Below are 13,227 nucleotides of genomic sequence, written 5' to 3' on the forward strand. Positions count from 1 at the left end.
AAAAGAAACTGCAGTTCCTTTCCATTAGCTTACAGCATAGCAGCAACTGCTTCTTTAAAAGATATATCTAAATAAGATGCCAAGATGACACATGCTTTTCAAGGAATGTCGGTAGAATGTTCAACACAGCTACGGCTCTGTCTGGCACAATTCAATAGAAGTTCTCAATTTTCTTTGAAGGGAAATATTCCATATGCAAAAAGCCCACACTCTATAGAAATGACAAGTGCAGTTGTCAGATTGAAGCAATGTTTTTAGTTATGGTTTTAGGATGTTAATTTAGCTTTTCAGTGGTGGGATTACTCTTCTGGTTAGTTCATTAAGCTTGCATTGTTAGGATGTAGACTTATTGTCTGAATTTCCCTTTGGGCATCTGTGCAATGAAGATGAAGAAGGGAAGGTCAAACACAAACACATTGGGGTTAATATTTTTTAAAAGAAAATGGACAGGGAAGTAGGAGCTCTGAGCTGTAATTTTGGTACTAATCAGTGAGCTGTTTGATCTTAAATAAGTGACAACTTTTCTAGCTGTCATTTTCATAATTTGTAAATAATGAAAAATGACCTCTATTGTTGATTGGATTTAATAAAGTTCAGTTCAGTTGAGTTCAGTCGCTCAGTCGTGTCCGACTCTTTGTGGCCCCATGGACTGCAGCACGCCAGGCCTCCCTGTCCATTACCAACTCCCAGAGTTTACCCAAACACATGTCCATTGAGTCGGTGATGCCATCCAACCATCTCATCCTCTGTCATCCTCTTCTCCTTCTGCCTTCAATCTTTCCCAGCATCAGGGTCTTTTCCAATGAGTCAGCTCTTCACATCAGGTGGCCAAAGTAGTGGAGTTTCAGCTTCAACATCAGTCCTTCCAATGAACACTCAGGACTGATCTCCTTTAGAATGGACTGGTTGGATCTCCTTGCAGTCCAAGGAACTCTCAAGTGTCTTCTCCAACACCACAGTTCAAAAGCATCAGTTCTTCAGCACTCAGCTTTCTTTATAGTCCAACTCTCACATCCATACATGACTACTGGAAAAACCATAGCCTTGACTAGATGGACCTTTGTTGGCAAAGTTAATAAAGTTATATATATTATATATATATATATAAACTTTGTTAATAAAGTTACATATATATAAACTATATATATATATATATATATATATATATATATACACACACAAAAAACTGTGTAACTTTGATATCAGGGATATAATAGTGAGCAAAGAAATACATAATAAGTCCTATTATTGTGCTTACAGTCCTTTAGGGTGAAAAATCTTAAACGACTAATCCTGCTGTGTGTGTGTGTGCTCAGTTGCTTTAGTCATGTCCAACTTTTTGTGATCCTATACACTGTAGCCCCAAGGCTCTTCTGTCCATGGGGATTCTCCAGGCAAGAATACTAGAGTGGGCTGCCATGCCCTCCTCCAGGGAATCTTTCTGACCTAGAGATCAAACCTCCATCTGCTAGCCTCTCTTGCATTGAAGGCATATTCTTTACCCACTGAGCCACCTAGGAAGCCCTAATCCTTGTAATAAAGGTGTAACTATATTCTGAGCTCAGGGCTTGACAGTAAAGGAGTGTGGTCCTATGAAGCATAACTAAGGGTACTGACTGGTACAGGGAAGGCAGGGAGAGCTTGTCTACAAAGCTATCCTTTAGTTGAGATCTAAAAGAGATAGCAAAGTGAGAGAGAAACAATGTCCAACTGAGGAAACAGTCTGTGCAAATATCCTGGGGTCTGAAGAATGGTGGCTTTGGTAAACTGGAAGAAGGCCAGGGTGACTGGAACAAGAGAATGAATTGGAGCAAGTTTCTGGAGGCAAAAAGAGAGGAAAGCAAAGCCAGGATAAACAGTTTTACAGCATATTTTCAGAGTTTTTGTTTTCTTCCCAGTGACAGGAGGAACTCAGTTTTTTCAGTTAGATGTTGGGAAGATTAAATGGGACACTGTATGCAAAATGCACATTTGTGGACATAGAATAAATGTTCATTAAATGAGACCTAATTGTAATCATTTCAGGAGAATCTTTATCTAAAAAATTTAGACAATGGAGGAACTATTGTAAGTGGAAATACTGCCTTGATAAAAAATGTTCAGAATAGGTCTAGAATCATGAAAGAATCAAGCCAATGTAGGTATTTACTATCTGCTGCTGCAAAGTCACTTCAGTCGTGTCCAACTCTGTGCAACCCCATAGATGGCAGCCCACCAGGCTCCCCCGTCCCCGGGATTCTGCAGGCAAGAACACTGGAGTGGGTTGCCATTTCCTTCTCCAATGCATGAAAGTGAAAAGTGAAAGTGAAGTCGCTCAGTCGTGTCCGACTTTTAGCGACCCCATGAACTGCAGCCTACCAGTCTCCTCCATCCGTGGGATTTTCCAGGCAAGAGTACTGGAGTGGGGTGCATTGCCTTCTCCGATTTATCTATCACAACCCATAACTTGTAAGCAGGTTTTACCCATCCAAGGATCATGTCCTTGATAAATAATGAAGTCAATACATGGAAGCTTGAGCATCGTAGTTACCCTGGGCCCCTGACGCTCTCCTCCTGGCTTTACACCTGTACTGTCCTGTCCTACTTATGTGTTCACCCTTGGCATTCTCTCGTGATTTCTGAAACTCTTTTGCTCTTTGGGTTTGCACATTGATTTTGATTTTTACAAATTGACCCTTGCTGTTTTCTGTGCCTAAAACTGCAATTTTCTCTGCAAGTCTCTTCACTGCCCAGTCACCTTGTCTAGGGTCCTGTCCTTTATTTTTAGCCTACCACATCTAAAACTCGAAAGAGATTCAGATAGTCATTGTGCTGAGCATATATGGGGCATTCAATATTCAAAGATATTAATTGGCATATTGGCTGCAGATTGTAATCATGGTAATCAGTGGAAGCCTAATAATAAATTAATGCAACAAGGTCATTGGAGTGACCCTCAGAAAACTATTTGCTTGCTGCATCATTGATTACAGAGGGGAATTATAACTGCCCCAGGGTAGCTGTGAAGGGCTAATTCGTGTAATACTGTCACAGTTCTCTGACTCTCCTGCTCATCGACAATATTCAATCAAAATTCTTGCTGCACTACATGCTGATGCCAACAAGACCTCTGAGTTGTCACAGAGCTCTCCTGTGAATACAGGGAACTCGGTTACCTGGCGTCCATCACTACTCAAGTGACCTACAAACAGATGGAACTTAACATGTCCAGGGTACAACTTATTACCATATCCTAACCATTTCTCCTGTGTTTCCTAACTCCTGTCAGAAACCTGGGTATCATCTTTGATACTTCTCAACACTCACCTACCACGTTCAATCAATCTCCAAGACCTGCCTGTCTTATCAACTAGTCTCTTTAGAATTTGCCTACTTCTCTCCCTATCCACTCAGTTTTCTTAGAATGCATAGTTTCTAGTCTATAATTAACACACAAGACTTCCAACTGACATGCTTGTTTTTTAACTTGATCGCTTCATCCCCACCCATGCATTCTCCATCCTATATGTATTCCAGGAGGTCTTTCTAAATTTTATACTTGATCATGTCACTTTCCTGCTGAAAAATGCTCACATAGTTCCTTTTTGCTATTTGAACGAATTCAGGCTATTTAACATGGACTATAAATTCTTTCATGACTTTTCCCTCAGGGGGTTCATCACTCCTAAACTTTTCCTTGCCAACCATTCTGAAATATTTGCTTTTCCATGAATATGTCATTTTCTCTTCCATTTCTGGACCTTTGCTTATACTCTGACTTCCCCCAAAGCAGTCTCCCTCTCATTAAACCTTTTCTAGGCTGGCCTGGCCCCAGTTATCCTCAGATTTCCATGTCAATGTCAGCTCCTCCAGGAGGGGGATAGTTATCCTCCCCTTCTACTAGTATCCTGTACTTACTCCATCCAACCAGTTGTTGACTTTGTTGACATTACTTGTTTACTTGTCTTATCTCTCTCTCTCAAATACAAACTGGTTAAGAGTGGAGATAATCTATGTTATTTTCATTTTATTACCAGCATCAAATACGACGCATGGCCAAGTACTAACTTAAAAACACATTTGTTGAATAAATCAGTAAGTGCATGGAAAGTTAATCAAAGGCGTGCTTATAGAAAGACATCCATAAATGCCATTTTATTCTAAGATGATTGTATACTAGATACCAAACCAAAAGCATCTCTGGATTTAAAAAATACACACTTAATTCAAATTTGTCCCAGAAGAGACAGATAATCTGGCAAATGCTAGATGCTAATGGGCTGCTTTGAAGTAAATACCACATTCCAGGCAAGTCATGTTTTCTGCATGTCATGTAGAGAGGACATCGCTGACCCAATAGCATTTATTTTATTCTTTCCACAGATGTTTACTGTTTTCAACAACAACAACAAATCCAAAGATTATAAAATTGAGTTGTTTCCCATTTCTTGAAAGGCACTGTTAACTTATACCTGGAGTTATTTTTGCTATCTCAGTATCTAGTGGCTAATAGGTAGCTAGGTTAAATAAGAATGTAACTATAAATGTATGTTAAAATGTATTTGATTTGGAATCAAATGACTGGGCTTTGCCACTTACTAGCTAAAGAATATTCTATCAATTCCATCACCAAAAGACATCTTTAAATCCTTTTACTTCTCCTATCTTTCTGTTACTAAGTCCAGACCAACATTATCTATCACTTAGTCTCCTCAGTAGCCTCAGTTCCCAGTTTTTTGCTTTTGTTTTTTTGTTTGTCGTACGTCAATCCATTCTCCATTCTTCAGATGGCCAGGACTCTCTTTTCAGAGGACACACTTGGTTCTGCTCTCTCTCTGCTTAAAACCCTTCAGTGACTTCCCAGTGATTTCAGGATAAATTCGAACTCCTTATCATCATCTAGAAGGGTTTGCCTGATTTGGCCTCTGCTTACACTTTCCCACCATTTTTGTTCCATGTGATACCACATTTCCTCCAGCTCTTTTTATTTTTTTATTACCCCCACTACAGTGGCTTTTCTTGGGAAGTCATTTGAGCAATGCTCAGAGTCATTAACATCCCCTGTTGTTTGTGAACAGGTCAAACCCCTTGCTATATAGTCCACTGTCTTCTCCAGGCAGGACTTGGAGCTTCTGCTGCTCTCAGAACAAGGCCTATTTCACCCTGGGAACATGGTGAATTGTAGAATGCACAGCTCTGAACACAGACAGGCCTGGGTTCAAATAGCCAAGTAAATCACGATTTAACAATAAGAATAAAAATATTCACTTATTATTAGTGTAGATACCATATTAAGTTGGTTTTCATGTATCATCTCTTTTAGGCTTCAAAAAATCATACTATATCATTATTCCAATTTATGCATAAAAAAGTTAATTTTTAAATACTGTTTTCTCAAGTCTTAAGTGGGGATTTAAAGCAAAGTCTGGAGACTTTAGAACCAGAACTTAGCTTCTGTCATATACATCATATACAGAAATATGATATAGTCAGTACTTAGCACAGCGCCTAGCATATGTTAACCTTTTATGATAAATAACTTTCTTTGTTATTTCTCCTTTAGAGGAGGAATCACCCCTTTCCCCTCTCTGTCTAACCATATTCTTTTCTGTTCTTCGGCACTAGGTTCAGTCATGCTTTTCTCAACCGCTGGTGTGCCCTGAATCCACCACTCGTTTTGACTTTTCTCACTCACTGTGCAGGATCATAAACTCCTGCAGGGCACCGGTTGTTTTCCATGTTTTTGTGGCATTCCTCTCAGCACCTTGCACAGTGCAATGTAATTGTAGGCCAGTCAATAAATGCTTGTTGAATGAATGCGTTAAACCTCATGATCGATCTTCTGACCTTGAACTCACTACAATGTCCTAAAGAGCTGAGCTAACTTGTTAGGCCAAGCACAATTAAAAATCATATGTATATATGCATTTCTTAAAGGAGAACTTTGTGATCCCAAATTATTGGCGAGCCCAGTGGTTCTTGACTGGGGAGATTTCCCCCCAGAAGACATTTGGCAATGTCTGGAAACGTTTTTGCTTGTCGCAATTGTGGGGTGTACAACTGGCTTTCAGTGTGGAGGGATCCAGGATGCTGTTAAATATTCTACAATACACATCAGCTTCCCACACAAAGAACTATCCGGCCCCAAATGTCAACCGTGCCAAGACTGAGGAAACCTGGGTTAGATAAGATATCAAAAGAGATTATAGAATTTACATAGAATTTATCGAACACTTTATAAATATGTACTATGCATCTATGTTGCATGTGATTTTGGATCGTGTATAAATGCATGAGGGCTGCTCTGGTGCCTCAGTGGTAAATAATCCTCCTGCAATGAAAGAGACATGGGTTTGATCCCTGGATTGGGAAGACCCCTTGGAGAAGGAAATGGCAATCTACTCCAGTATTCTTGCCTGGGAAATGCCATGGACAGAGGAGCCTAATGGCTACAGTCCATGGGATCCCAAGAGTTAGATGTGACTTAGCAACTACACCACCACCACCATAAATGCATGGAAAATAGGAAGAAATCTCTACTGTTAAATTCTTTTTGAATCAAAATTTCAAAGCTACTAGGAAAAAATCATATGTTGTTAAACTCTGCTAATTCAGAAGAATGTAAGGGAAAGTCATTACCTACCATGTGATTTATATAAGAACAGCCAAGTTTATTATTTGACACAATATACAGTAATTAAATGTGGCAACTAACAAATGATGCTCATAAAGAGATTCTCAAAATGGCTATGAATTGCCTGTAATTGATGAGTTTATATTCAAAGGAGTGATGAAAAATAATTTTTTAAATTTTGGAAAGTTTTTGAAATAGCTTTTAACACTTCCCTTTCTCATACCTTTATAATCTGAACTAAAAATTGCAAACTGTGCATAAAATTCCCATCGTTGTTGTTTAGTTGATAAGTCGTGTCTGACTCTTTTGTGACCCTATGGACTGTAGCCTGCCAGGCTCTTCTGTTCATGGAATTCTCCAGGCAGGAATACTGGAATGGGGTTGCCATTTCCTTTTCCAGCAGATCTTCCTGACCCAGGGAGCAAACCCGTGTCTCCTGTACTGCAGGTGGGTTCTTTACCACTCATCCCCCAGGAAGGCCCCCAAATTCACATTAGAAGCATCCAAATTAACTAATCTTTTGATGAGAAAATCATAATCACATAGTTCTTAAATTGAAATACTTTAAAACACACACACACACACACACACACTCATAGCAGCCAGATCTTTTCATGGAAGACAGTAACAGAGATATGGGTAAAGCAAAAAGAAAAAAAAAAAAAAGCTGTAATAGAAGTCAGGCTTATTTGGTATACAGCTTATGTGTCTGCAAGAAAGATGTTTTATGTCAACTATTCTAACCTATTTTTTCAGTAGATTTTATTTTGGGGGCTTACCTGATGGCTCAGAGGTTAAAGCACCTGCCTGCAATGTGGGAGACCCGGGTTTGATCCCTGGGTTAGGAAGGTCCCCTGGAGAAGGAAATGGCAACCCACTCCAGTATTCTTGCCTGGAAAATCCCATGGACAGAGGAACCTGGTAGGCTACAGTTCACAGGATCACAAAGAGTTGGACACGACTGAGGAACTGCACTTCACTTCACTTCTTCATTCTAATCTATTTTTCAGTAGATTTTATTTTTTGGAGCAGTTTTAGGTGGACAGCAAATGAACATAAAGGATAAAGATTCCCCATATATCTTCTGCCCTGACCCCTGAACAAGGCTCTGCATCATCAACATCCCCCAGCAGAGTGATGACCTTTGTAACAACGGATGAATCTGTAGTCATACATCATTATCACCTGAAGCCATGGTCTACTTCAGGGTTCACTGTATATGTAGGATATTCTATGGGCTTTGACAAATGCTTACTGAGATGTATCCACCATTATAGTATCATCCAGGGTAGTTTCACTGCCCTAAAAGAATTATGTTTAAAATAAAAACCAGAACAAATGAGGGCTCGTAAAGTTACTAGCAGGAAGATAGTTTTCATGCTAAAGAAAAGCCCGTCTTTCTTAGGTTATTTACACAAAGAAATTTCATTTCCAAAAGAAAACTGGGACGTCTATAACTGGAAACCAGACATAGAAATGCTTGCACGTTCAACCCTAACTTTTCTTTTTACCCACATTGTCTTTTGGAATATGAAGGAATTTGCTTTATAAAAATTTCCATTCTTGGAGTATAGAGAAACTTGTGAAACTTCAGACAATGAGGAAAAGACTGGTTATAAAAGAAACTTCTTGTAAAACGGTGAGTTATAACCATAAATTCTTCCAGTTCTGAACCCTGAAAGATCAGGGAAAACTTGACAAAATGAAAATGTTAAAATTTTCAGGCAAGCCAAATGAACTTGTAAAAGCATATTTGCATCCATGTAAAAGAACCTGGTACACGAAGGTGTAACGGGGGCAGTTTGGATGAAACATGAAATTAAACACATGCATGACTGTTACCAGCAAAGCTAAAATAAAATGAAGCAGATGTCTACTTGCTTAAATAGGTGATTTCTGTGTTAGGAAGTAAAAACTGAGCTTGAGAAATAATAGCATATATATCAGGTTTAATCACTAATGACTGTATGGTTCAAATAATTCCATCACTCCTGTGAAAAGTAGACTTTTTAGTAACTTTGCTCGAAACATCTGAGACTTTTGAAAGTGAGAGTAATTCTGATAGTATGAAAAACACATTTCCAATGTCATAGTTTTTTTTTGTTTTTGTTTTTAACAAATATTAGGAGAGGCATGAGTTGGACACAACTGAAGCGACTTGGCATACATGCATGCATTGGAAAAGGAAATGGCAACCCACTCCAGTATTCTTGCCTGGAGAATCCCAAGGACACAGGAGCCTGGTGGGCTGCTGTCTATGGAGTCGCACAGAATCGGACACAACTGAAGCGACTTAGCAGCAGCAGCAGCAGGAGAGGCATGCTGGTGCCATGTAATGAGTAATGGATTAAGGGTGTAGAGGTCAGACAATCTGTGTTTTACTCAGCCTTGCTATTAACTAACTGTGTGGCCTGTTATGTAACTTCTGTGATCAACAGTTTACACATTTAAAATGTCATTGAGTATGGGGGCTCACTTCTGATTTTCTTGACTGGGAGAATGCTTGCTTAAATCCTAGGGACAGGAAAATGGAAGACAGTTGGGGATGAGGGATTGACAGGAAGACAAAGACAAGCTCAGTGCTGGAGGTGACATGTCTTTGGTTAGCAGGAGGATTAATCCACGAGGAGTTTCATTTCCTCATAAAATACAATTTTGAAACGTGCCGCTATTATGAAGGTATAGAGGTAAGACCTTCACTGGGAAAGAAGTACATGCCAGGCCTCAGTAGACTGCCTGATGGAGGAATTAAGCAATGAACGATAGATGTGCCATGTCCGCCTATACTCCCCATCCTCAGCATTGCCTGTCCTCGCATCTTTGAGTGTAAGTGGCTGTAAGCCACATGCCTTTATGAACACGGTTGGGTGGGGAAGAGAGATGAATGGGTCCTTTGATTTGGATCTTGTCTTTTAATTATTTGATGACTATCTTCTATTCCAAAACTTATGAGCCTCTCTCCCATTATAAAAATAATAATAATTGTCATCGCATGTTGGGCATAATTCACATATAAATTCAAAATTTTATGAAGTATATATTATTACTTGCATTTTACAATGAGCAAATCTATATTCAGATAGGCCAAGCAATTTGAGCAAGTCCCCACAACTGTTCAGTAAAAGAAGAAAGGCACCATCTCTTAGGTCTGATTGGATGAAATCTGAATTTTCCTGGTATTCTTTTTATGAAACCCTGTGGCTCTCTTTTATAAAACTGGAGAGGTCCTTCATGCCCGGGATGGACTCCAGGTCTATCGTTGTTTCTAATGATGAATTATGGCCTTGGTTGCCTTGTAACCCACGCTTCTCAGAACACTAGCTTTGGTGACCACCTGGCTAGAGTGATTTATTGAAAAGTGACTGTTCTTCCTTCGATGCACACAAGTGCATCGCCAGTACACCTTGGGGTAATTATATCATGGATGAAGGACTGCAATGGCAACCACCCATGGAGTTGTTTATGTCCTGGAGCTGCAGTGCATGGCACCCCAGAGGGCTCTTCCTCCTGCTGAGGTTCAAAGGCTGTGGGCATGGAGGTCAGGGTGGGGGTGGGGGATGAGCACTAACCTATTACCATGGAGACAGGGATACTGATAAAGAACAGGCATCCTGAGGAAGAAGCATCTAGAGTAGCCGTATTGCACTTCTCAGAAGGTCCTGGTGGAATTAACAAAAATGCTGACCTTTTTCAAAAGGCCCATGCATAATTTATAACCCACCTCCTAAATTGGTTCCCTCAACCTTTTTTGCTTTAAACATTCAATGGTTTATGCCACATTCAAGTTCCAGTTCAAATATATAATCAAATTCTAAAAACATTTTCACCTTAATAGGCTCTTTGGTTGAAATGAGGTGATGATGCGGCTCATCTACCTTCAATAGCAAAAGTGGACATTGGCAGATTTAGTTTTGCATTTGAATTCCCTTTGAATAAAAGCTTCACCAAAGAGCCTCTATTTTTAGCTGTATTTAATTAAAATTTTAAGAATAGGCCTTTCCTTCCACACTGAAATCCAACCAAATTTTGTGGATAAAAAGTGAAGAAGAAAGTTAACTAGTATGTATTAAGCAACATTTTTAAAAATCAATTTTATACAAGTAAAATTGTTCTCATGAAAAGGCAATACTTGCCTCGTAAAGGTGTTTCAGGGATTAAGATGTGACACAGGTATGGCAAGTTCAAAAGCCTGCAGGGAACCAAGAAGACCAAGTATTCCATGACATCCCTTGTGTGTGGAATCTAAAAAGAAATGATACAAATGAACTTATTTACAAACAGAGACTCACAGACTCAGAGAACTAACTTATTGTTGCCTATAGGAACGGATAGTTAAGGAGTTTGGGATGGATATGTACACACTGCTGTATTAAAATGGGTAACCAGTAAGGACCCACGGTATAGTACATGGGACTCTGCTCACTGTTATGTGGCAGCCTGGATGGGAGGGGAGTTATGGGGAGAATGGATACATGTATATGCGTGGCTGAGTCCCTTCACAGCATTGTTAATACCACAACATTGTTAATCAGCTATATCCCAAAATAAAGTAAAAAGTTTAAAATTTTTTTTAAAAAAACAGCGTCTTCTCTTCTTCTTAGTCTGATTTAATGAAATTTCAATGTGTTGCTTGAACTGATGTGCAAGAAAACGCACACTTCAACCTATCTCTGAAAAGAGATGTAGTTATGTAACCTGCTAATCTGCATAAAGTAGATGTCAAAAGAAAAAAAAAAAGTCTGCAGGAGCCAAGAAGACTGTATACATAGGAGAATGGGCTGAATGCCAGGCAACAGGGCAGGGTAGGGCCTGAAGCAGTTTGGAGAGTGCATGTACAATCTGAAGTAGGCATTTGCTATTCAGCTTTGCCATTGTTTAAAAAAAGAATAGCCATTAATGGAGAAAATGGTGAAATTTCCTAAGCTTTAAATAAAGGCAACTGATTCAAAATACTAAAACATCCATCAGTTAAAAAAAAATACAAATACACAAATAAATATGTCATAGACTGCCAGTGTGTGAGGCCTCAGATGATGTCTACTAAAAGCTTAGCATAGTGCCTAGCACCTAGTAAGTCTTAATAAAGGCTAACTATTCTTATTTGTTATACTTGGAGATATGCTGAGAGGTTTGAGCTTTTTTCTTGTTTATGGATCGGGAGTTTTAAGGCTCCATAACCTGAGTTGGTGGTGACAGAGCCTAGCCTAGGTTTCTTTGATCTCAAGTCTCAGTTACCTACCCAGTAGTGAGTGGTTAGGAGTGTTCTTTAATAGCTTATAGTTTTTTATGTTGACCTGATCCCCATGATATTTATGTATGCATGTATGTTTGTGTTTAAAAGGAAGAGGACTCATACACAGATGTCTCCATTAAAAAAGTTGAGTGGTTTTCCAGACTCACTGCTTCTGGGCGGAATTACTCTCATTGTGACAACATTCCAACAGGGTCTGAATTCATAGTTGTAACACCCCTTTATTATGTTCAGAGAATGAGTCTTTAAAGACCCTTTGCGGCCGCAGCCTAAATGTTAGGTTCTCTAATATTTTGCCACTTTGAAGACAAAGAGATTTCAGATAGACGGAGGTCTCTTTCACTCTTGATAACGCTCATAAGGCATGAACTATGAAGGTGATAGTCCTTATTTTCCCTGCTTCGTTTCCCAGGCTCAGTGGGAACCTATAGAACGTCTACATTCTAGTCAGGAGAGCCAAAAAGCAAATGAAAGTCAGTGAAGAGACGTGCGCTAACGATCCAGGAAGTGGAACAGTGAGTGGAAAGGTGAGCTTTTGATGCAGGAAGTAGAACTAGATCAATAAAGTGAAGGTGAACTCCTGTCCCAGGAAGTAGAAGGTGATCAGTGAGTAGAAAGGTGAGCTTGTAACCCAGAAAGTAGAATAAGGTAGGCAAATTAAAAAAAAAAAGAGAAAGTAGCTCTTAGAAGCCAAGGATGATTATTTTTTAAAATTTCTGTCCTTATGCCAAGGAAAGGCCAATAGCACCAGGGATTATTTGAAAACAGGAAGCTCAACCCAGTGTTCTTGGACAACCTAGAGGGGTGGGACGGGGTGGGAGATGGGTTCAGGAGGGGTGGGATGTATGTATACCTGTGGCTGATTCATGTTGATGTGTGGCAGAGGCCAACACAATATTGTAGAGCACTTGTCCTCTCTTAATTGTATTTTATTCTGTACTTATCAATATCATACAATTATAACCTTTGATGAATAAAAAAGAAAGAAAATCAAAGCAGAAAAAAAAAAAAAAAGAATGACTGATTACCTTAAATCAGACTTTGTAGGCTTTCTGCCTCTGCAGCTGTGAGGTTTTTACTTAACCTTTCTCTGACTCAGCTTCCTCATCTGTAAAATTGAGATAATAATACTGCTTGCCTCTCCAGTTGTTCTGAGAGTTAAAAAGTCTATGCAAGTGCTTAGTATGCTGCCTGATATATAGTAAATACTCAATAAATATTATTATTATCGGTATTATTCTCATTTTAAATGTTACAGATTGTCTTTCTCCTGCTTAATAAGCACATGCTTTCATCTACTGGAGTGTCTCTCTCACTTACCTACTGGTTTCTTTATTGCAGTGAAGCATCTATAGTTATTTAA

At 39.2% G+C, this 13,227-nt stretch overlaps 1 protein-coding gene across 7 annotated transcripts in view; it reads left to right on the forward strand.

Annotated features, from left to right (window-relative positions):
* LOC147359625 (uncharacterized) overlaps positions 1–11,192 on the forward strand; it is a 95,627-nt gene extending 84,435 nt beyond the window's left edge. For 3 of the 7 annotated variants that reach the window (XR_015141065.1, XR_015141069.1, XM_086337338.1), the window contains one exon: positions 8,740–8,975. Coding sequence is in view for 1 of the 7 variants with exons in the window: in XM_086337338.1 (XP_086193464.1) it covers positions 8,740–8,750 (11 nt within the window). In the remaining 6 variants the exon portion in view is untranslated. Of the gene's footprint in view, positions 1–8,149; positions 8,253–8,739 lie in introns of all 7 variants that reach the window. The other 4 variants (XR_015141057.1, XR_015141066.1, XR_015141067.1 and 1 more) reach the window with 3 other exon arrangements.
* Positions 11,193–13,227: the final 2,035 nt, after the last annotated feature.

This window comes from Bos grunniens, chromosome 14 (assembly GCF_055505025.1).
Source record: "Bos grunniens cultivar Pamir isolate PY7600 chromosome 14, Bosgru_T2T1.0, whole genome shotgun sequence".
Taxonomy (NCBI): Eukaryota; Metazoa; Chordata; class Mammalia; order Artiodactyla; family Bovidae; genus Bos; species Bos grunniens.